Source organism: Castor canadensis, chromosome 17 (genome assembly GCF_047511655.1).
Source record: "Castor canadensis chromosome 17, mCasCan1.hap1v2, whole genome shotgun sequence".
NCBI classification, from domain to species: Eukaryota; Metazoa; Chordata; class Mammalia; order Rodentia; family Castoridae; genus Castor; species Castor canadensis.
This window is the reverse complement of record NC_133402.1, coordinates 43323455-43347754: the sequence shown is the minus strand read 5'-3', so window position 1 is coordinate 43347754 and position 24300 is coordinate 43323455. Positions and strand designations below refer to the sequence as shown.

The window sequence follows — 24300 nt, the reverse complement described above, 5'->3', positions numbered from 1 at the left end:
AGTATCTCTTTCCTCTGGCTTGCCTTTTGTGACATTGTTTTTGGGTTATTGATAGCAGGAGTTCTTAAACTTTTTGGAGTCATCCTTCACCTTTGAAAATCTGATCAAGCCCATAGGACTTTTAGTCAAAAAATGTAAATACATATAGAAATTTAACTGTCTTAGTAAACTCATGAATTTCCTGGAAGAATCCAAGGAAACTAGGCTAAGAAACTCCAGGACTTGATGTTTCTGACAACTTTTAGGCTATTTATCAACCCAGAATAAGTGAAAAATAAATTCACCAAATTTTGTGTCCTCACTAATTTGGGAGTGGTCCATGAGGAAAGTTTTTCCATACCAAAGTTGTGAAATACACAGATTAGGCACAGTAGTATTCTTGAGAGGGCAGCAAGAGTTAGAAGTTACACTATACATGATTCCCCCGACAGCAGAACACTGACTCTGGATATTGGCTTGCAAAGCGTGGTCCTTAACCACTAACATCTCCATCACCACCCAATCCAGGCCTAAAGAACCAGGACCTCTGTTTAAGGCGCCATGAGTCTGTGTTTTAACAAGACTTGATGATTTAGTGCAGAAATCACTGCCCTAGCCTGAGAGAAGGCCAGAAGACTGCAGGTGCTTCTAACGTGTCTGCCGGGGGAAATTCTAAGTCTTAAGTAATCAACTCGAGATCAGAGAAATAGTCTATTTCCTCATCTACAAAGGAAGATAATCCACAGTCTTTTTTCTAAAGGGTGAGGAATCCCAGGCGCCTGCTGCTGAGCCATTAGTACAGACGATGCAGGACGTGCATCAAGATAAGAAGGAAAAAAAAAAAAAAGGAAGGAACCGAGCACAGTGGGAGGACAGCCTCCAACTCTGCAACAACTACCGAGATAGCTCAGCTCTGCAGGCCGAACCCTCCAGTCCCAAAGACTTAAGATTTACAGATGCCGCCCATATCCGGGCCTTAGCCAATGGAAACGCTCAGCCAATCAGCGCCCTACGTTCCTTCCGGCGTCCGGCGTGCTGCCATGGATACGGGATGATCGAATCCAAGATGGGTGTTCGGCCTGCAAACCCGGGCACTGCTATGAGTCTCGCTTACTTCTAGCTCTTTCCGCCCCAGTGTCAGGGCGGTTGGTTTATCCTAACAACGGCTGCGAAGTTATTAGAGTTGAAGGAAGAGTTCGCTTCTTTTCTCACTTCCGGGCGCCAGCCAATAGGAACGGGACCTGGTCGACCAATCAGCGTCCTGTTCTTCTTCCCGCGTCCTGTGTGCTTCCCTGGAGACGGGATGGGCGAATCCAAATGCAGAGGGGTGCTGGAGACGCAAGGTGGGACAATGCTTGCGATCGTCCCGCCTTGCTTCATTGTTCCCCCCTGTTGGGGCCAGTGGACCGCTCTGAAGCGTAGGCCAGGAAGCTCTCAGTAGCGGGAGCGGTGTTTGGCTGCTTCTCCATACAAGTCGGCCAGGTAGGTGGCAGTGGCGGTTTTAACGTTTGTGTCTACCTCAGCCTGCGTGGAAGAGAGCACAAGCTTTGAGGGACGCCGCCCGGTCTTCCTCTCTCCCTGGACCTCCGCGCCCACCCTCCTCCCCCGCGCGTTGGTCTTTCTCTGCAGCCTCTGCTTTGCGCATGTATTAAAACACTATACAACTTTATCCGGTTTGGGTTCAGGGTACAAAGGTCACCTCTTGCAGGACCTGGGTGCAGGGGGAGCTAGGGGCGCTTGTGCTTCTCGCCTCGAGACATGAGTTTTATGGACGCAGTGACGCTAGTTTTTTGGACGCCGCTTCTTCACGGCCCGCCATCGCTTGGCGGGTTCCCAGCTGGCCTGTCCCAGTGATGCCGGTGCGCTGCTTCGAGCTGCCTGGGGCCCAGGTGCAGGAGATCACAGGGATTCCAAGCCCGCAGGTAATTCAGTGGGTAAAGTGTTGCTGTGAGGAGCACCTGCTGGGCGCTCGGCACCGCCCCTGGGAAGGTTGATGTGGCCGGAGGTGCGCAGTTGAGTCACCTGAGGCTGTGTATTAACCCCGCGCTGGGCTCCGCCTGCAGGGTTTCTGATTTTGTAGACCTGGCTGGCGCTCGAGAATTTGCATTCTTGTTGAATTCCCAGGTGATGCTCATTACCGCGGTGGAAGGTGGAGGTGATTTTGACCTGTGCGCTCCTATCACCTGGTCTGTTTTAGTGTTTGTGATTGGCTCTGACTTGTGGCTTTTTAGGTGAACTTGAAGATTTAAAGAGACTCAAAAGACTCACCACACTTTTTGAAAGCCTGCAAGACTAAACTCAGTGTCTGGGACTTTGGTTCGATAATTATAAGGAAACGCAAGGAAGTGAAAAGTATGAAGTCCGGCAAGTGGGAATAGGTTCACAGTCGGGCTTCTTGTGTGGCTAGCAGGGTGCTGATCCTGACCTGGGTGGTGTCTACCCCAGTGTCCTTTTTATAATAAAGTAGATTTGTGGAGTAGAATTCCTGTGTGTTGAGTTTTATTTTACAGGTAAGAGGTTACAGATTCTTTTTTATGCTTATTAAGAAGTCTTTAATCGGGAATATCTTTAGACTAAGTGAAAAAGAATGTTAAAGTTAAGGAATTTCAAACCTGAAAGAAAAGTTGCAGAATGACTGGTTTCAGTTCTCTCTTACCTGGTCTCCCTCCATCTCTCTACATTGTGGTGGCCAGGCTATGTTGAACCTCCTGAGCTCAAAGCAATGGTCCAGTAGCAGTGTCCACAGGCCACACCTTGGCCAATTTTTTTTACATAGTCTACAACCAAGGAATTAAAAAAAATTGAATGGTTGGAAAATAATCAGAATAGTATTTGGTGACATTTGAAAATTATATGAAATTTAAGTTTCAGCTATCCATAAATAATGTTTTAATGAAACAGGGCACTGGCCATTCATTCACTCCTGTAGGGCTGCCTACTTCAACAGCAGAGTCCTAGTTACAGCTGAAACACTACGGCCTGCAAAGCCTAAAGCGCTTGTTACCATCTAAAACTCTACAGAAACAATTGTAACCCCTGCAGTCCAACAAACTTGGAATTATCTATAGAACGAGTTTTTGTATGTAGGTGCAGCTTATTACCACCTTCCCCCCTCAATTTAACTATTAATTTCTTTCAGCTATATGTAGTCAGTTTTATTTTTGGGAAGCAGTAATGATTCTTTTTACAATTTTTTATTGGCATAAAGTAATTGTACAAAGGTGTTTTATTGTGATAGTGACAACATGCATATAATGTACTTTCATCAAATTCACCTCATCAGTATTTCTTAACCTCTCCCTCTCCTCACCAGTCCTTTTTAAAGTTTTATATTTAATTTTTCATATAGAAATGCAGTTTAGAAAGGGTTCCAATTTCTGTACATCCTCACCAGCACTTGCTGCTTTCTGGCTTTGTTTCTGGTTTTACAATAGTTGTCCTAATGGCTGTGAGGTTATAGGATCTCATCGTGGTTCTGATTTGCTTTCTCCCATAGACTAGTAATGTGGAGCATTTTTTCATGTGCTTGTAGATATTGACTTGTTTTGTTTGGAGAAATGTATATTCAAATCCTTTGCCCTTTGTTTTTTCTTTTTGGTTGTACTGGGATTTGGATTCAGGGCCTTGCACTTACTAGGTAGGTGCTCTATCACATGCGCTGTACTCACAGTCCTTTTTTGCTTTAGGTATTTAGCGAATAGGGTCTCGCTTTATGCCTGGCCTGGCCCTCAATCCTCCTTAATAGAAGGATCTCAAATAACTGGGATGACAGATGTGTACCACTATACCCTGCTTTTTATTGATTGAGATGGGGTCTTGCAAGCTTTTTGCCTGGAGTGGCTTTAAAATGTGATCCTTTCTATCTCTGCTAGAATCACAGGTGTGAGCCACTGCCTCTGACCCTTTGCCCATTTTTGAGTGGAGTTTGTGTTAAGTTTTGAATTCATTATATGCTCTGGATAGTAATCTTTAATCAGATATGAATTATAAATATTTTCTCCCAGTCCATGGATTGCTTTTCATTTTGTTAATATTGTCCTTTGTACAGAAATTTTAACTTTTAAAATTTTTTTTTTTTTTTTTTTTGCTTGTATTTGAGAGAGGATCTTACTATGTAGCCAAGGTTGGCCTGGAGTGAGGGATTCTCCTGACTCAGCATTCTATAAATGCTGGGATTTACAGGCAGGTACCACCATGCCCAGGAGAAATTTTAAATCTTGATGTAGTTCTATTTTTGCTTTTGTGGACTGTGGTTTTAGTGTCATGCTTATTCTTCAGAAAAAATAGGGATATAATTCACATATTATGAAATTCACCACTTTAAAATGTACAGTTGGTGGTTTACAGTACATTAACAAAGTTGTCTCACCATCACCATTAGTGAATTCCAGAACATTTCATCATTCCCCAAAGAAATTTCATTCCACCTAACTTACTGCTCTCTTGTTTCAAAGTGATTTTGTTTTCGATTCTGATTGTCTGCATCCTGTGGGAGACATAGACTGTTTTTAAAAGAGGATATTTTACTGCTTGGATAATTTTTGGAAAATTATTATTTCTTTTTCTAATCAAATGGAAAGGGAATGGGGCAAATTTCTGTTCTTTTTCCTCCTGCTTTGTTGAAGTATGACTGACAAAAAATAATATACAATTACTAATCATTTTTACTATTTTTGTAAAGATCTTTAATTTTGGCTTCTTGAGTCAGGGTCTTCCTATGTAGCCTAGGCTGGCTTGGAGCTCCTGAGTGCTGAGATTTCAGGCATGCCTCAGCACACCTGGTAGAGTAGGTTTTTTTTTTCTTGCACTGCTGGGGATTGAACCCAGGACCTTGTGCATGCTAGGCAAGCACTCCACTACTGAGCCCCCAACCTAAGATCTTGTTGATAGGAAGTTGAACATTGGTTTGTGAATTGTTTTCCTCTAGCTCTGTTCATTCTATGAACACTAGTATCCAGCACTAGTAGGTGGAATTTATTCATTTATAGAATTTTTAGGATTTTTCCATATTTAAATATCCTACACTAAGTAGTCATGCAGTTAGCTGGCATTTATCAGTGTTGTTTTGTTTACTTTTTAGGAACTAGAAATGCTGTTTTACCATGTGTGAGAAGTCTGTTCAGAGATGGAAAACTTCATTCTGTATGAGGAGATTGGCAGAGGAAGCAAAACTGTTGTCTACAAAGGGCGACGAAAGGGAACAATAAATTTTGTAGCCATTCTTTGTACTGAAAAGTGCAAAAGGCCGGAAATAACGAACTGGGTAAGTCAAGTGTGTTTTCATCCATCTGGGGAGAAAGAGAGCTATGATCAGAAAAGGTAGCAAAATTCCAGACATGGTTGTATACACCTATAATTCCAGTACTTGGGGGTCAGAGGCAAGAGGATCTCGAGAGGTCAGGTGTACATAGTCATACCCTGTCTCAAAAAACTGTGGGCTGGGGATGAAACTCAGAGGTAGAGCACTTGCCTAGCATGTGAAAGGCACTGGGTTTAATCCCAGCACTGCAAAAAAACCCCAAAAAACATGGAAACAGAGGCCATTGAACAATCATTGTACAAAATGCCACCTTTTCAAACTGGAATGAGTGACCCATCTGCTCAGCACTACCAGTCCCCAGTGATGACCAATAAATATTTCTAGGTATTCACAAGCTTAGTTTTTTATTTTCTGTTTTCTGTACAAGGGAAGCTATAACACGCATTTACTTTTAACATTTGCTGTGTGAACATGAAGCTTTGTGAAGGATGGATATTGGATGAGAGTGACTTGGCTTTGAAGAAGCCGTGTCACTTTACAGCCTACTTTTCCTGGACCAAAACTAGCTTTAAAAATCAATTATGTTAAAATAAACAAAGTTTATCTTCTTAGTGTTTTTTAATTGTAAAGTTTGGTGATAAAGTATGTCCATATTGTTATACAGCCATCATTACCATCTATCTCCATAACTTTTCATCTTATAAAACTGAAACTCTATACCCATTAAAAATAACAGCCCATTCCCTCCTGACCCCAGCCCCTGGTGACCCCCACTTTGCCGTATGTTTCTAGGACTGTGACCATCCCAGGTACCTCATCTAAGTGTTACCATAGAGCATTTGTATTTTTGTAACGAGCTTATTTCAGCTTGCATAATGTCTTCTAGGTTCATCCATATTGTAGCATGTGTCAGAATTTCCTCTAAGACTGAATTATAGGTACATACTAATCTATTCATTTTGCTTTTCTATTCATGTATAAGTAGACACTTGAGTTGCTTCCATGTTTTAACTGTTGTGGATAATATGGCTGTTCATATGCATGTACAAATATCTCCTGCTTTCTTTTCTTTTGTCTGAACCCAGAGGTGGTATGGCTGGATCTTATGGTATTTTCAGTGTTTTAAGGAACTGCTGCTATCCTGTTTTCTGTAGCTAGTATTTTAGCTTCCAGTCAGCAGTGCACAGGGTTCCAGTTTCTCTGTATTCTCACCAACACATGTTCTAGTTTTCAAAAGTAGCTGTCCTAATGGGAATGAGGTGGTATCTCGTTGTTTTGATTTCCATTTCTTTAGTGACTAGTGATGTTGGCATCATTTCACATGCTTGCCGACAATTCGTGTATCTTTTCTATAGAAATGTCAGTTCAAGTCCTTCGCCCATTTTCCAATCTGATTATTTTCTTGTTGAGTTTTCTGAGTTCTCTAAATATTTGGAGTATTGATCTCTTGTGAGATAAATGGCTTGCCAGGATCTTTCCATTCCATAGGTTGCCTTTTCACTGTATTGATTGTTTCCTTTGATGCACAAAGTTTTTAATTTTTATGAAGTCCAATTTTTCTATTTTGTTTTTCATTATCTATCTAAAAATCATCTGTCATACCTAAAAATAATAATCAAATCTAATGTTGACAAGCTTTTATATTTTCTTCTAAGAGTTTACAATGTTAGCTTTTGTGTTTATGTCTTTGGCTCATTTTGAGTTAATTTTTGTATATGGTATTTGGTAAGGATTCAGCTTTTTTTTTTTTTTTTGCATATGGATATCCAGCTTTCCCAGCACCATTTGTTGAAAGACTGGCTTTTGCTTGTTGAATAGTCTTGGCTCTGTTGGTGATAATTATCTGACATATGTGTGAGTTTATTTCTGGGCTCTCCACTCTGTTCCTTTAGTCTGTATCTCTTGTTTTTATTGCCAGTACTACACTTACTAAAGCTTTGAAGTAAGTTTTGAAACTAGAAAGTGTGAATCCTCCAACTTGTTTTTGTTCAAGATTGTTTTGGCTATCTGGCATCCCTTGAGATTCTCTATGAATTTTTGGATAGATTTTTCTATTTCTGCAAAAAAAAAAAAATAGGGATTTGGTTAGGGAATTACATTGAATGTACAGGTTGCCTTGACTGGTATTGATATCTTGATACTTTTGTCCTTTAGCCCACAAACATGAGATGTGTCCCCTTTTATGTCTTGAGAGTTCTTTCTGTAATATTTTGTAGTTTTCATAGTAAAAGTCTCTCACCTCTTCCACTGAATTTTATCTTTTTGATGTTGTTATAAATGGAGTTGGTTTATTGATTTCCTTTTCAGATTGTTCATTTGTTAGTGTGTAGAAATGCAGATCATTTTGAGTATGGAGTTTAAATCCTGCTACTTGGCTAAACTTGTTTATTTTGACAGTTGTTTTTGGATCTGGAATCTGTAGGGTTTTCTACATATAAAATCAATCATGTCATCTGCAAATAAATAATTTTCTTTTTTCCCAAGTAAGGAGGAAAATAAAATTCTTTTTCTTGACTAATTCTCTGGTTAGGACTTGCAGTGCTGTGTTGACTCAAAGTGGTGAAAGTAGGCATTCTTTTTTAAAAATTTAATTAATTAATTTTTATTATTGTGCTGGAGATACATTGTGACATTTACAAAAGTTCTTATAATATATCATAGTTGATTTCACCCCTCCATCATTCTCCTTTGTCCCTGACCCCCATTCCTAGAATAGTTTCAACAGATCTCATTTTTCCCTTTACATACATGAGTATATAGAATTTCCACCATATTCACCTCCTACATCCTTTCCTTATATCTTCACCCTCCCATGGGTACTAGTCCCCCAGACAGTACCTGTTTTGCCTTCCTGTTCTGTTTTTGAAAAAAAAAAAAAAAGACATTTTTGTTTAAGATATCTATACAGGTGTTTCATTGTGACTTTTCCACGTATATATGCATTATAACCCAAATTGGTTCACCTCTTCTATTTTTCTCCTTTCCACTTTAGTCCTCTTCTTATGGTCATTTCAAAAGGTTTAAAAGTTCTGTATTCATTTGTATAGAAAGTACATCAACAATATTCATCTTTTAAACTTCCTTCTTTTACCCTCCCTCTTATATGTGACTTCTCCTCAGCGTTACCTGAAAGTAAGCATTCTTGCCTTATTCCTGATCTTAGAAGAAAAGCATTCAAACATTCACCATTGAGTATGATTTTTTCCTTTGGGCTTTTCATACACGGTCTCTATTATGTTGAAATAGTTTCCTTCCATTCCTAGTTCATGAAGTGCTTTTTTTCTTTTTTTTTCATAAATGGGTGTTGAATTTTGTCATGTGGTTATTGCTTTTTCCTTTGTTGGACTATCCCTGTGCTCCAGGAATAAATACACTGGGTTATGATGTGTAATTCTTTTAATATGCTGCTTATTTCAGCTTACTAGTATTTTGTTGTGGATATACCACTTTGCATAATGTCTAACATCTAGTAAACATTCTCTATCATGATGGTTCTTCATATTTAGTCATCATGGGAACAAGAAATGTATAGAAAATATAGAGGAACAGGTGAGTACCAAGAGCTGGAAGTGGCTGTGGAAAGAAGTGTGAGGGGAAGAATGGATAAAGAAAGGCTACTGTCTGGTCTTGTCCTTGTTCCTGACTCAGAACCAGAGAAGCTTCTGCCTTTTCCCAAAGAACTTCTAGTCATTTCCACACAGGGCTGTGTTGAGCATCTGCTATGTTAGAGAGCAAGATAATCTGTCACAGGCAGATCCTGTCCTTGTGAGTGTGGGTGAGAGGGATCAAGACAGGCAGGAGCTCCCATTTGAGTGCTTGTCTGCCCCCCCTGCCTGGGTTTCCCAGCCCTTGGAAACTCAGGTCTCAGACGAAGCAGAGCATTTTTATTCTTTCTTCCCTTTGCAGAAGCTCATCACCAGCCACTGCTTATTGAGTGTGTAATATATTCCAGATACTGCACTGGGTGCATTCACTTGTCGCTGTTGCTTGGGATATTGATATTATTGTGTTTGCAACTTGGGTCAGATCTGTCTGAGTGTTGCATCATGCCAGCTTTCCATTAAGAAGGACAGCAGAGTTAGGTGAAGAATGAGAAGGCCAGCAAAGTTATCTCCCTGTCTTCTCTATGTTGTGTTTACCATTGTGTTCCTGACTGGCTGCTGTCACTGCCATGTTGATAGTCCTCCTTACTACTTTCCCTTACTTTGGACATATTTATAATGACACTTTCAGCTGTCATAATTTACCTGTGCCCTGTTCTTCCTTTTCAGGACACTGCTGGTGGGTATACCTACCTAATACACATTCATTTTTTTAAATAAGGTTTCATTCCTTTCTCTGATCACATTTGGATAGCATTTTGTAGTCTGTCCTTGGCCTAATTTAGGGATGAATGATAGAGACTTTTTGGAGACTGAGGCAGTGCCCCTGGGAAGAACTTTTGAGGCAGGATACTTCATGATGGTTTTTAGACCTTTCATAGTGCAGAATACAGGCAGCCCTCCTCTGTACAACCTAACTGAATAAAGCCTGCCCTCAGAGCTCAACAGGGAAAGCTGGAGACAACAGGAAATTGTCTCATGAGAAAGTGTTTGTGACACACACTGCAAATACCAGATGTGAGCTGATGTTAGAATCTCAGGCAAAACCCCACATGATATTGAACTGGACCTTCCCAAGTATAGCAAACACTGTTGAGAGATGTGCTGGCCGCCAAGAGATCAGTTTAACGTCCAGCTCAGGGCTTTATAGGGGGGCTTGGTCCTAGGCAGACCCAGTAGAATCCAGGAACTGTGGCCACCTGGCTGAGTGAACTCTGTCAAGCTGACAAAAGCTCTTAAAGTCTGTTTCTTTCAGTGGGGAAAATTTAAGGAGGGAAAGTAGGGTTTAGGGATTTACTATTATCCCCACAAAGAGCTGTGATTGGTCATTGTTCATCCCACATTCATCATTGTGTCACCTTTTTTCTCTGAGTCTCTTTATGTCAGCCCCTCACATTTCCTTTCTTGGGGTTTCCATAGTGCCTGGTTCCTGGGCTCATTTTTGAGTGACTTCCCCATGCTCTGATGGCCTTGCTTCTTAGAAGTTTCTGACAAGTTTCTCCTCAAATTCTCACTTTGATTTTTGGTTTTCCTATCTTCTGAGTGAGCTGGCTCTATTTTCTTTCAGTCGTGTTACAGAATGAGCTGATCCTAGTTCTCAGAGTGCTCTGTGTTACATTTTAAAAACTGTATTTCTAAATTACATTCACTGACAATAGAACTTGTATGTGATTTTTTTTGGGGGGGGGCGGAGGGAGAAAGGTATGTGTGAGCATGCTGCCTGTGTATGTAGTAGGGATAAAGCACTCTACGACTAACCCATATCCCCAGCCTGGAGATTTTTTAATTCCATTTTTTTTCCTGGGGGGGATGTGGGGGGAGGTAGATGGGGATGATGGGGTGGATGGGAGCATACATGCTGGGGATGGGAGTATGTGACTTTTTTTTTTTTTTAAAAGAACAAGAATTTAGAGAACTTTGTTTAGTAGTTGTTGCCCTTTTTTTCTTTGAAAAACACTTGTGATCCTCCTGCCTCAGCCTCCCAAGTGCCCCCACACCTGGCTGTAGGTCTTTTAAAAAGTTAATTATTTTTTGGTTTTTATTCTGTAAGTTTATGTGTAATTTGATGCTTTGATAGACACGCACACATGCCTATTTAGTGGAATGATTGCTATCAGTAAGCAATTTAACATATTTGTCATCTCACATAGTTGCATTTTTTTGGTGTGGTAGGAGCACCTAGGAAATGCTTGGAGAATTTCCAGTATACAGTACTTTATGATTAACTGTCCTGGTGCTCTTTGGGATCTTCACTTTCTTGCCTTGTTTAACAGCAACTTAGTATCCTTTGGCCTACAACTCCCTTCCTGCTCCCTCCTCCCAACTCTGGTTAACCATTGGTCTGTGGTTCTTATATAATCTGATTTTTTTTTTAGATTTCATTCTCATCCCCATACATTTTTACTAATGCACACTTTGTGGTTCAATAGAATTTTAAAGAGAGAAAACAAAGTCCCCAAAGCAACTTAGCTGACCAGGGATTTTTTTTTTTGCATCTTAATTTTTTTTGTTTTTGGTGTATAACTTTTCTCCTGATCTATTTTCTTTTTAATGATTGGGGTGTTTTGATGTTAGGATTCACTTAATATTTTAAAAAATTGTTAACTCCTTCTGAGAGTTCTTTTAAATATTATAAAAGTTCTGCATATTCATCGTAGAGAATTTGGATGATATGGACAAAATGGATAGCTGGCAAAAAGCAGTATTGTCTCCTGAAGACAAAATCACTGTTCATAGTTTGCTTTGCTTTCTTCTATTTCCTATCAGGTTTTTTAAATGTCCTAATTGTGGTATTATAAAATTTATTTCTTGCCTTTTTCACTTAACCTTATAACTGTCATTTTTCAATATCATAAAATTAAACATTTTTATGTTTGCTTAATATCTTATCAGTTGATACATCTTATTTAACTGTAATTGTGTTACTGGGCATTTAAATTAGTTTTACTTAAAAAGAATTTTTTATTTAAAGTTATTTATTTTTCCTAATTATAAAAGTAGCATATGCTTAGCATAGAAAAGAGGAAAAGGGAAAGAAGTAGAAAGAATTTCAAACCACCAATACAGATGGTCCCCAACTTATGCTGGCTCTGCATGAGATTTTTCAACTTTACTTATTTGGTAGAGACCCTATTTCAGGCTTTGAATTTTGACCTTTTCCTGGGCTAGTGATATGTGGTATAGTCCTCTCTATGATTGCTAGGCAATGGCAGAGAACCACAACTCCCAGCCAGCCACATGGTCAGTAGGGAAAACAGTTTATACTCTGCAGGGTGCTACTGTGTTGCCAGCCACTTTTGCATATTGTTTTTGGTTTTTTTCAAATTCCATCATCTCTTCAAAACACCTATCTGTGTATAACATGAGATACACAGTAATTTGTTTTAAGTTTTGAGCATGCGTAAGGTAGGCCGGGATAATCCATGGAGTTCAGTTCATTAGGTGTATTACAGGCAGTTCTATTTTATGACACTTTCAACTTCTGATGGGTTTATTGAGATGTAACCCCATGGAGCGTCAAGGAGCATCTGAGTTCTACCAACAACAGTAACTACTTTGGTGTATACCTTCTAGTCATTTACTATCAGTCTTTTGGAATTTGTATTTATACAAATACACAGTTTTTAGATCATATATTGTTAGCATTTTTCCAAGTGACCAGCCTTCATAACCATTATTTCTAAAGTCTGTAAATAAATTCTGTTTTCTTACCCGTTTTGCAGTTACACGGTTAGGTGTTTCTTAGCTGCAAGGATTTAAGAATTTTTTTTAAAGTGCATGCTGTGTGTTTTTATAGGTTCGTCTCACCCATGAAATTAAACACAAGAATATTGTAACTTTTCATGAATGGTATGAAACCAGCAACCACCTCTGGTTGGTAGTGGAACTCTGCACAGGTAAGCGTGAGTAAGAAGTGCTATGAATGTAGCCACCTTATGTGGTATTGAAAAACTTATGGTGTAAGTTTTGTTACATCTTTTTATCTTTTATTGCAAATATAAATAGTATTGATATGATTTACTGTGTTAACGTGATAATCTTTTGCTCTGTGGATATTGGGGAAGGGGGAAGGTTCCAGGGTGTTTGGTAAAAGCAAGAATTATGTAAAGTTCAATTTGGAGTTTATTTGACTTTGGTATGTTATTAATCCCCTACATAAAAATGTACAAAATATTTAAAAATGATTAATTTGTCAAGTTTGCCAAATAAACAAATTCCATAATTTTAGGTTAATTAGCTACTAGTTAACTAATACATTTATAAAGATTTTTTTTCTTTTTTGTATTTCTTTTTTTTTTTTTTTCATTTTTCTTTTATTATTCATATGTGCATACAAGGCTTGGTTCATTTCTCCCCTCTTTTTTGTATTTCTAAATAGGATTCTTGTGCTTTATAAAAGCTTAAGCAATGTGGAAAAGTATGAAGATGAGCCAACACACTAGCGGTAATTAGAGATAGCATGTCATAGCTGTCATTTCATGCAATTTTCTAGGAACATACACAGGGAAAAAGAGGACTAAATACATAGATATTACCTGGGCTTTTAGTCTTAATATTTTAAGAGTATAGCAGAGGGAAAAAATGTAGTTTTAAGAGCTGCCATTAGCATAGTTCTATTTGTGTGTTGAGTAATACCAAAGGATCATTTAATATTGACATGTTGTAATTACTACTTGTTTTATAAATTGTACCGATTGCACTTATAAATTATAGAATGTGGTCATAAAAGGGGTAATTTGATTAATAATTTGCATCTTAATTTTCTGAGTCAGAAGCAGGGATCATAGTTGGGTCCCCTTCATAGACATACACACTGATGAGGTGGTAGTGGGATCCCCTAGTTGGTTACCCATAGTTGGCTTTAACTGTTGTTTCTGACCCCTGACCAGGAGTAATACCCAAACTGTAAATTGTGCTTGGAATGGTTCCTCACCCACCAAAACCAAATAACCCCTGAATACTTTTACCCTATCCTGGCAATTCTGATTGAATTTTGACCTGCCAGCTGAGACTGTGTTTTCTGAACTTGGCTCCTATTCTAATCTTGACACTTAAAAGTTTGTTCCTGATTCATGGATGATTGACACGTGACTGGAGTCATGGAGGAACATGGTATGGAATTCACAGTGTGCTTGCCTCTGTCCCTTCACCTCCTCCTGGTATATGGTGAGGGTTGGGGTTGTTTTACCAGTAAGGAAAGGCATTGTTTCTTCTGCCATGCAATGCAGAATGTGCTCCAACTCAGCACAGGAGTAGATGAGTCTGTACTTTGCATAATGTGACTTAAGTGTGCAGTTTTGGGTTAGTATTTAACACTAATTTTCACAGCTGTTCATTTCCTGAGGGACCTGGAGTAATTATCTATTCATTCATCTGCTTGGTTGTTGCCATTCATCCACATGGAGCTGGCAATCTCTGGGGCTGGCTCTGGGGTGGGACACAGACATTGGTTAGAATGCTGACCACTGTCATATATATGTGTCTTCCCTGGCCACACTGTGGAGCTCACTGTCTTGATCACTTTTTAATGATCCCCTCTGAAATGTGGGTGGGTTAGAGTGGTGATTTTAGTCAACTTCTTGCAGGTGGCTCCTTAGAAACGGTTATTGCTCAAGATGAAAATCTCCCAGAAGATGTTGTGAGAGAATTTGGGATTGACTTGATTTCTGGATTACATCATCTCCATAAACTTGGCATTCTCTTTTGTGACCTTTCTCCTGGGAAGGTAATTCCTGAGTTTTTATTTCCTAACTGCTTGGGTATCAATTTATAATATTGTGAATGATGAATATGATAGGTCTACATGATAAGACTCTAAGCTCTTAAATTATGCTGCACATTTACAATATGTGATTTATAATGGCATTTTTGGCACACATTTATAATACATGATTTATAATGGCATTTTTGGCTATGAAGGTATGATTCTTGATATTGTGGAACAAATATTTTCTTTTTTGGTAAAATTAATTCCCCATAACTAAATGTGCTGCAGTGGGTGAACATCCTGACCTGCTTGGTTTCTGAGGTGCAGTTGACGCTGACACGAGTTACCTGCATTTCTCTGCCTTGGTTTCCTTTTCTGCGATGTGGAGATGGGTGTTTGCAGGGAGGTTGTGAGGATTATAGATTGGGTTCAAGCTAAGCTTCTAGGGCACTATCTGTTTTTTGTTTTTTTATGGTACTGGAGTTTGAACCTAGGGCCTCGCTTTCACTAGCAGATCTCTACTACTTGAGCCACACATCCAGCCCTTTTTGCTTTATTTTTGAATAGGGTCTCAGGTTTATGCCTGGGCCAGCCTGGACCACAGTCCTCCCATATATGCTTCCCGTGCACCTGGGATAACAGGCTTGTGCCACCATGCCCACTTTTTTTTTTTAATTAGTTGAGATGGGATCTCTTGGACTTTTTGCCCAGATTGGCCTCAAAGTTTGGTCCTCACAATCTCTGCCTCCCCAGTAGCTAGGATTACAAGTGTGAGCCACCCTGCCTGGCCTAGGGTACTTTCTGATAGATAGTATGCTTAAAATCAGTGGCAGCTGTTCCTGGTTTATAAGACAGTGCTTTCAGGAATTGTGCATATCACCAGTCTGAGCTTTTCTTCTCCTTTAATATGTGCAATGAGATGAAAAGCTGAATATTTCATTTTTTAACTTTATTTTTTGGGCCATCTGTATAAGAAGATAATTAAAGCTTGAGAAGAAACTCCATAAAACCCTGTGTGATGCACAGAAGTTCTTGTTTGAATTATTCATAACCTTACCCCAGTCTGCAGCCACTCAGCTGTCACTGTAGTCTGGAAGAACTACAGGCAGTATGCAAATGCATGGGTGTGACTGTGTTTCAAAAACTTTATTTATGGACACTGAATTCTGAATTTCATAGAATTTTCACATGTCAAGAAATACTCTTTTGATTATTTTCAACAAGTTAGAAGTATAAAAACCACTCTTAATTCTCAGTTGTTCACAAATAGGTAGTGATGGAGATTTGGCCCAGAGACTGTCATCTGCCTGTAGCTGTCTGGGAGTTGTTTAATGAGGTTTGTTGTCAGCTGCTATGGTCCAAGAAATCCAGCCTGGTTTGTAATGTAACCAGTGCTGTAGAAAACAAGGACTGGAAAAGGTTGAACAGGATTTCTGTTTGTCAATAAAGTTTTACTGGAGTGTAGTAGAGTTGAGTCGTTAGGACAAGATTGACTCATTCAGATGTATGTTCTTCAGTCAGTCCTCAGTGGACTCTGATGCTTGAAGAGGTTTAAAAACTACTGTTGTAGATGAACAGAGATTCCTAACAATAGGCTGAAGAGTTAGATATTATTTTCCCCACTTTATATGTGAAGAAACTTGAGGAGTTTAGTTTAGTAAGTCCTCTTTATGTTAAGATAGTAAGCAGGTGGAAGGCCTCAGGTTCATGTCCAGTTCTCTAAATTCAGAAACCCTATGCATTATAGTTCTGTTAAAACACATCAGGCAGATCGGTTTACAAATCATCTTTCAGATGTTGCTGAGGGTTGGTGAGTATATATAGATTGTTCTATATTCAGTCATCCCTTGCCAACCACAGGGAATTGGCTCTAGGACCCTCCCACCTCAGATGTAAAAATGCCAGGATGCTCTAGGCCCTTATGTAAAATGGCATAGAATTTGCTTGTAATCATGAACATCCTCGTGTATCCTTTAAGTCATCCCTAGATGACTTATAATACCCAATACATTGTAAGTGCTATGCTGTGTACATAGTTGTTATGCTGTATTATTTAGGGAATAACAAGAAAAAAGTTCTCTATGTGTTTAGTACAGACAACAATGTTTTTGAACATTTTTGATCCATAGTTGGTTGAATTTGTGGATACAGAACCCAAAGATGCAGAGGGCTCACTTACATGTTGTTCTTTATTTATTCCCAGGTTTCTCCTGTGGTTAGATGATGTCTGAGAATGGGCCATTTATTTTTTATTGTACTGTTATTAAAATGTTGGATTTATTTTTCATTAAAATAAATTTTTTTGGGTGGTACTGGGGGTTAAACTTGTTCTTGCTAGGCAGGTACTCTACCACTTAAACCACACCTCCAGCCCTTTTTGCTTTTGTTACCTTTTTTTTTTTCTCGCAGTACTGAGGATTGAACCAAGGGCCTTGTGTATGCTAGGCAAACACTTAATCACTGCACTACATCCCCAGTCTCCTTTGTAAACCTTCTGAATGAAGAGGAGGAGGAGATATCCAGAGGAACAAGTTACATGCCCCCCCTTTTGTTATTTTTTGAATAGGGTCTTGCTGATTATGCTCAGGCCAGCGTGGACTGTGATCCTCCCAATTTATACTTCCTTCATAGCTGGGATGACAGGTGTGTGCCACTGGGCCCAGCTTTTATGGGTTAGATGGGGGTCTCATGAACTACTTCACTGGCTGCCTCCCAAGTAGCTGGGATTACAGGTATAAGCCACTGAGTCTGGCCATTAGATTCTTTTTTTTTTTAAATTGTAAGCCTTTTTTTGAGTTGGGATGAAGCAAGCAAGCCAATGCTCAAAAAGTCAAAAAGGTTTTTTCTTTTCTGCAGTATTGGGGATTGAACACAGGGCCTATGCTAGATGAGCACTCTGCCACTTGAGCCATGTCCCAGCCCTTTTGCTTATATTTTACTTTTGAGATAGGGTTTTGTTAACTTTTCCTGGGCTAGCCTTGAACTTGAGATCTTCCTGTCACTGCCTCCTGAGTAGCTGGGATAATAGGTATGCACCACCATGTCTGGATCAAAGGGTCTTTAAGTGCAATTGTAAGAAGTAATGGTGGAAATGCAAATAAAATTGAACTTGTTTCTGAAAACTCATTTAAAAAAAAAATCTTCACAGATACTCTTGGAAGGGCCTGGCACATTGAAGTTTAGCAATTTTTGCTTGGCAAAAGTCGAAGGTGAAAATTTGGAAGAGTTCTTTGCCATGGTGGCAGCAGAAGAAGGAGGAGGTGACAGTGGGGAAAATGCACTGAAAAAAAGCATGAAAAGTAGAGTCAAAGGTATGTGGACACGGAGAGCTGAAAGAACATCACTCTTGTGGGCCACCCACACCTCAAGTTGAGGGACAGTGTCTGTTTCACTACTCATAATGTGTTGAAAATAATAATGACCAGGACAATCTGGACATAGGAATAGCCCTAAAGTTTCCCATGTGGATCTAATACTATGTCAAGCATGAGAAATCTCTAATAGTGCCTGCATCTTATCCTTAGCTTCTGTGTCACCAACCACTCATTAGAACAGGAGGGGCCTTTCAGCCCTTAGAACAGTGCCTGGCACATACGAGTGGCTGGATAGGTATTTGTTCAGCATTGTTGTGTAGCTGATCTTCTGTAATTGAGGCACATTTCTAGGGGTGTGTTCTTGGGAGGTGATTTTGGCAGGGGTGTTAAAATGACTGCTTTACTTCCCGTACGCTTTGGTGGAGGTGGTAAAGATCTTTCCTCCTTACATTCTCAGGTACCTGAGACTTGAGGCCATTGCGGCTCCATGGTGGCCTCCATGCTGTCAGCTAAGTTGGGTGGCAGTGGATGGAGAGGGCAGCACCCTTGGGCTTGGCAGCCAGTGGCCCAGAGATTAAGAAGAGGATGGGGAACAGAAGGTGGATTGCAGCCCCCATAGAGATGACTGAAGAAAATTTAGCTTTCAGAGCCAGTCTTGTATGTGGTCAGATTTCATGCTTAGGAAGAAGGCTTTTAGGTCCCCAAATAGCATTCTGTAGAAATACCAGTATTCTATTAAAGTGAGTGTTGTGGGCTGTGTTAGTAGAATACTGAGTTCTGAGTTATTATTTATAATTTTGTTTTAGGAAACATGGAAGGAAGGTGCTATATTTCAGAAATGTGTATTTAAAACCTTCTTCTTCCTAAGGGGAAGAGGGCTGTGTTGTGAGCAGTAAGTCAGAAGTTCTATCAGCAATGCTAGTGCAGTCACACTGGGGCAGGTCAGCCTCTTTGGCCAGGGGTGGAGGATGCCTTCCTAAACAGCATGGCCCTATGGAACCTCTTTTAGATGTATTATCTAACTTGGGGTGTGTTGTACATTGTTGTCTGATTAGCTCTCCCCAATTTCTTCTTGAAGGAACTGGTATAATAAAGTCTTGCATGTTAATCCCATCTTGGTGTCCACTGCTTGGAAGACCCAGATACAACCTCTCATGTCATGACTCTGCATCATCCATCCAACATCCATCCATCCATCCATCCATCCATCCATCCAACATCCATCCATCCATCCAACATCCATCCATCCATCCATCCATCCAACATCCATCCATCCATCCATCCATCCATCCAACATCCATCCATCCATCCATCCATCCAACATCCATCCAACATCCATCCATCCAACATCCATCCATCCATCCATCCATCCATCCAACATCCATCCATCCATCCATCCATCCAACATCCATCCAACATCCATCCATCCATCCATCCATCCAACATCCATCCAACATCCATCCATCCATCCATCCATCCAACATCCATCCAACATCCATCCATCCATCCATCCATCCATCCATCATCCATCCATCCATCCATCCATCCAACATCCATCCAACATCCATCCATCCAACATCCATCCATCCATCCATCCATCCATCCATCCATCCAACATCCATCCATCCATCCATCCATCCAACATCCATCCATCCATCCATCCATCCAACATCCATCCATCCATCCATCCATCCATCCAACATCCATCCATCCATCCATCCATCCAACATCCATCCATCCAACATCCATCCATCCATCCATCCATCCATCCAACATCCATCCATCCATCCATCCATCCAACATCCATCCATCCATCCATCCATCCAACATCCATCCATCCATCCACTCACCTACCTATCTATCATGTATTTATTTATTTTTGTGGTGCTGGGGATTGAACACAGGGCCTCATGCATGCTAGACCAGTGTTCTACCACTGAGCTACACCCCAGGCCCTCTCTTTTTGCTATATGTTCCAACAACACACCATGTTTATAGTCTCTTGCACATGTCATGTGGTTACCCATCCTGTGCCTCTGTTCTTTCCATTTCTCTCTGCTTTTTTCTTGCCTTTAAGCTTTCTCCAGCAAGACTGCTTTACTTGTTTATCCCCTAAGTTTGCAAGATTTTAAGGGATGGAACACATACGTATTAGTTCTTTTCTTTCATAGTATTCTGTGCACAAATCTATCATTGGACTAACCAGTAATACAAAATTTTTCTGTGTTTGGCTTTTTCCATTTGGCTGTGAATGTAGAGACCTACATTTGTTCATTAGTGTCTTTATTTGATAATTCCACATTTATTTATTAACAGACATGTAAGCATATTCTAGGTACTACGAGTATGGATGTGAATAGTCAAAAATCTTGCCCTCATTGGGCTTACATTTGTAGTGGGGGAGGACAGGCAGGCATTTGCATTTAACTGATGTCAGTGAAGCACAATTAAGTACGCGTCAGACAGGGTGCCCGGGCTTCCCGTGGGTCCCATTTATCTTTGTTTTCTCAGCATATGCTGCAGGCAGATAGATCTTCCATAATGTTTGTTGAATGGGTGAATGTGTGAGTGAAATGTGACAGCATGGCAAAAATGTTCCATGGGAGAACTGTCATGCTGTGCAGCACACAGAGCTGCTGATCTGGCTGAAATGGGTCCTGGAGGTCTAATTTTCTGGAAGTTTTCCCTCAGTGTAATTTTGTTGTTTCCTGGAGAGAACATTCTCATTGGGAGGTGGGAAGTTTTTAAGAAGAGTGGAAAGATCCCTTCCAGGGAGAGATGAAGACCCTGGGTTTCAGAGGTTGTTCTGCAATTGGCCAGCTATGTCATTTATGGGATGTTAAGTACCCTTCTAAGTTTCTTATCAGTGAGTAAGGGAACTTTCTGTGTCTAAAATAGGGCTTTCTGTGTTATACTGAGCTTTGTGTGAAGCATATGTGGTACACGTGAGTACTACTCGTCAGCAACAGCCTACCCTCCTCTGGGATATATGGTAGGATTGCCTTTCCCCGTGGTCCGTGTGATGTGAATCGCTCTGAGGTGGGAAATTTAAAATCCAAAGTGCAGTTTGCTACTTTATTTCTTTCTGCCACTGTGATTGCCCAAGCATGAGGGATGGAGCCCTCATCAGCATGGGATTTTGAGTGGCTCTGAGGATCACAGCCCCTTAGCTAACTGTGATGGACATGGAGTTCAAGTAATAAATTAACTGCTGCTTAACCTAAAACACTTAACTGTAATAGTGTAATGAAGATCCCTGTCTTTTGACTATTTAAGTATTTAAGTTGACACACACACACACACACACACACACACACACAATGACTGTGCCACAGCTCTCACTCAGATGGATTTTCAAAATCTGTTTATACATACCCTTTGTAAAATGCAGTCTTAAATTAGAAAACATTTAAAACTATGAAATCCAGGTCAAATTTTGTTTATGTATGTTTTCCTCGTTTTTCTTCATCTTTCTTTCAGGTAGGTTTGTGTTGGGAACAATGCAAATGCCTAACAGAGTTGTTGTTTATATCTTGCTTTAGGGTCTCCTGTATATATGGCACCAGAAGTTGTGAAGGGTACTGACTTCTCCCCCACCAGTGACCTCTGGTCGTTGGGCTGTCTGCTTTATGAAATGTTTTCAGGTGACTAGTTTTTGGTTTAGTACAAATCAGAGCTAGATGAAAACAAAGAAATAAATAAAAACCAGGTTTAGTCTGTAGTTTGCAAATATTTTGCCTATAAGGTATCAAGAAGCTGCTTTTATTAAATTTTTGTATATACTGATTTTGGCAAAATTGCTTGATGTGTAAGCATATGCAAATTCTTAGGAACTTTTCTTTTTTTAAAATTCCCATTTGTGACATTTTATTTTATTTTTTTTCCTGTTTCTTTTATTATTCATATGTGCATACAAGCTTGGTTCATTTCTCCCTCCTGCCCCCACCCCCTCCCTTACCACCCACTCCACCCCCTCCCTCTCCCCCCCACCCCCTCAATACCCAGCAGAATCTTAGGAACTTTTTGACACAGGTAATTTTTCACAATCTGGAGTATTGAAATGGGCCTAACTTTTTTTTTTTTGTGACACCGGGGTTTGAACTTAGGGCCTCGTGCTTGCTGAGCAGGCACTCCTACTGCTTGAGCTACTCTGCCAGTTGCCCAACTACTGATTCTTAGTAGAAATTCTTGTAAGTGTGCCTTGTGACTGAATTATTCAGATGTGCTTAGCAGGCTGTTAAACCTGTGGATCATGGTATTAATCATACAGGGATTTATGTATTGATTAGGACAATAAATTTTGAGTTAGAGAAATATAAAAATATAGATATATATTTATGTATGTGGAGTACATATTAGGGATTCAATAATTAGTTATTGCTTTTTTTCTATAAATTGTTTAACTCCTGTATTTATACAATTGTGTAAACTCTTGTGAAATATTCATAGTTAGGTTTAGGATTATTGGTGAGGGAAAGCTGTTTAATTTTGCAACTTTATGTGATTTTAGGAAGACCTCCATTCTTTTCAGAAAATGTTTCAGAATTAATTGAGAAGATTTTATATGAAGATCCTTTGCCACCTATTCCAAAAGGTAGAATTTCTTAGGATAAGTGTAGTTGATTTACATCGTACATAGACTTAAAGTGGTTTAAAGATTTAAAAAACTCGAAACTGTGTTTTTGTTTTTCATACGTACCATTTCCTTAATCTGTATTATCACGTGGTTATTTCTGTGCAGTGTTTCACTGGGAACAGATCAGGCATTTCTCAGTCCTTGTCACCATGAATCAGAATGCTACCAGGACAGGTTTTACAAATCTTTTAAGTTAGATACAGGTGTAGTATTTTAAAAGCATTGGAACTTAGATCATACAAATTGTGTTTGACATTTAACAATCTACCAGTGACAATAATTTTAAAGAAGAGAAAACCAGAAGAAGGCATGTATGTAGCATAACTCACCACTGTACATTCTTAAGTTAATCTTAAGATACATAAGAGGATTCTATAAAACTTTATGCTGTAGTTACTTTTAAAATTTTAAATTTTTTATAATTACATAATGTTTTTAAAAGAAAATTTCAGAAGTAATAAATGGAAGAAATAGAAATGCAAAAAAAGTTTGGTATTTCTAGAAGTATCCTAGGTGAAAAAAAACTTGATAGTTTTAAAGTAACCTATGCTTCCGAAAACAAAAACTGAATTAAAAAATTTTAAATATAGTATTATTTTCTGCTATAAGTCAGTAGTTTTTTTATAGGCAAGAGAAATCTGAAAATGTAGGTGTGAAGGGTCTGGTGGCCCAACCTTGATTCTGTCTCAGTGGTCTTCATCCGACCCTCTGTGCCGATTGCCTGGTCTCAAGGGAATTTGGCTGTTTCTCAGGCCATTGTCATCATGTCTGTTTCTTTTAACCATAGACTGATGAATTCTCCGTATATGTGTCCATCTAAACAAAGCATTATGAAATTAATGGAATTGGACAATTTCATAATATTACAGTGTTTATTATTTCCCTATTAAAAATCTTCAAAGGAGAAGCATGCAAGTATTATAATAGTGTATTATAAAGCAAAGCTGGCCAGCTTAAGAATGCTTCAGAGGATATAAGGCATAGTTATCATTTGAAGACAGGGTGCAAGTGCCAGGCTGGTGATCCTTACCTGGTTTGTTCAGTAAAGTGTAGAGGCTAGGTTAGACTTAGTTTTGAGATTCACTCCCTGCCCCCATCCACCACCCGCAATGTTGAGGAAAAGTTGTGCCTCTTTGTGCTCTGCACTTCCCATCCTGCCCTGTTAAGTGGAGGCCATAATTATTGCTGATGGAGTCCGTATTCTCTTAAAACAATTTGAATGCTTCAGATGCTATAACTGTAAGCCAGACTGAGAAGGACAAATAACACATGTTCTCTCTCATATGTGGAATCCAGTCCTTAAAAAATGAATAATAGGAATGTAAAACAGGTTCTGTTTGGGGTGGATACCAGCGGGAGGGAAGAGGGCGAGGGGAGAGAATGAAGTGGGGCGAATATGGTCATACATATGTATACAAATAGAACAATGAAACCCGCCAAAACAATTTTAAGAAGGAGGAGGGAGGTGAGGGGGAGTCATAGAGGGAGGAATTTGACTGGGGTACAGTGTATGCATGTATGGCAGTATCACCATGAAACCCCTTTCTTTGTACAACTAATATATGCTAATAAAAACGGAAGACAATTAAAAATTAAAATGCTGTTTAAATACTGATGTAGAATATTAAAGTTGATGTGTAATATGTTCATCATCTTATCGCACTCTCTTTGGAAATTAATTTGTTTATAGATTCTTCTCTTCCTAAAGCATCTTCAGATTTTATTAATTTGGTTGATGGCTTACTTCAAAAAGATCCTCAGAAAAGGTAAGGATGATATTTTAATGGGAATGAATACTGGAA

At 39.5% G+C, this 24300-nt stretch overlaps 1 protein-coding gene across 14 annotated transcripts in view; it reads left to right on the top strand.

Annotated features, from left to right (window-relative positions):
• The first annotated feature begins 1300 nt into the window (after positions 1-1300).
• Ulk4 (unc-51 like kinase 4) overlaps positions 1301-24300 on the top strand; it is a 548798-nt gene continuing 525798 nt past the window's right edge. For 5 of the 14 annotated variants that reach the window (XM_074059107.1, XM_074059111.1, XM_074059110.1 and 2 more), the window contains exons 1-8: positions 1304-1461; positions 5060-5242; positions 12638-12737; positions 14427-14566; positions 17697-17859; positions 21405-21506; positions 22373-22456; positions 24189-24264. In XM_074059107.1, coding sequence (XP_073915208.1) covers positions 5105-5242; positions 12638-12737; positions 14427-14566; positions 17697-17859; positions 21405-21506; positions 22373-22456; positions 24189-24264 — 803 coding nt within the window. In that variant the 5' untranslated portion in view covers positions 1304-1461; positions 5060-5104. Of the gene's footprint in view, positions 1462-1493; positions 1902-5059; positions 5243-12637; positions 12738-14426; positions 14567-17696; positions 17860-21404; positions 21507-22372; positions 22457-24188; positions 24265-24300 lie in introns of those variants that run through there. The other 9 variants (XR_012443110.1, XR_012443108.1, XR_012443109.1 and 6 more) reach the window with 5 other exon arrangements.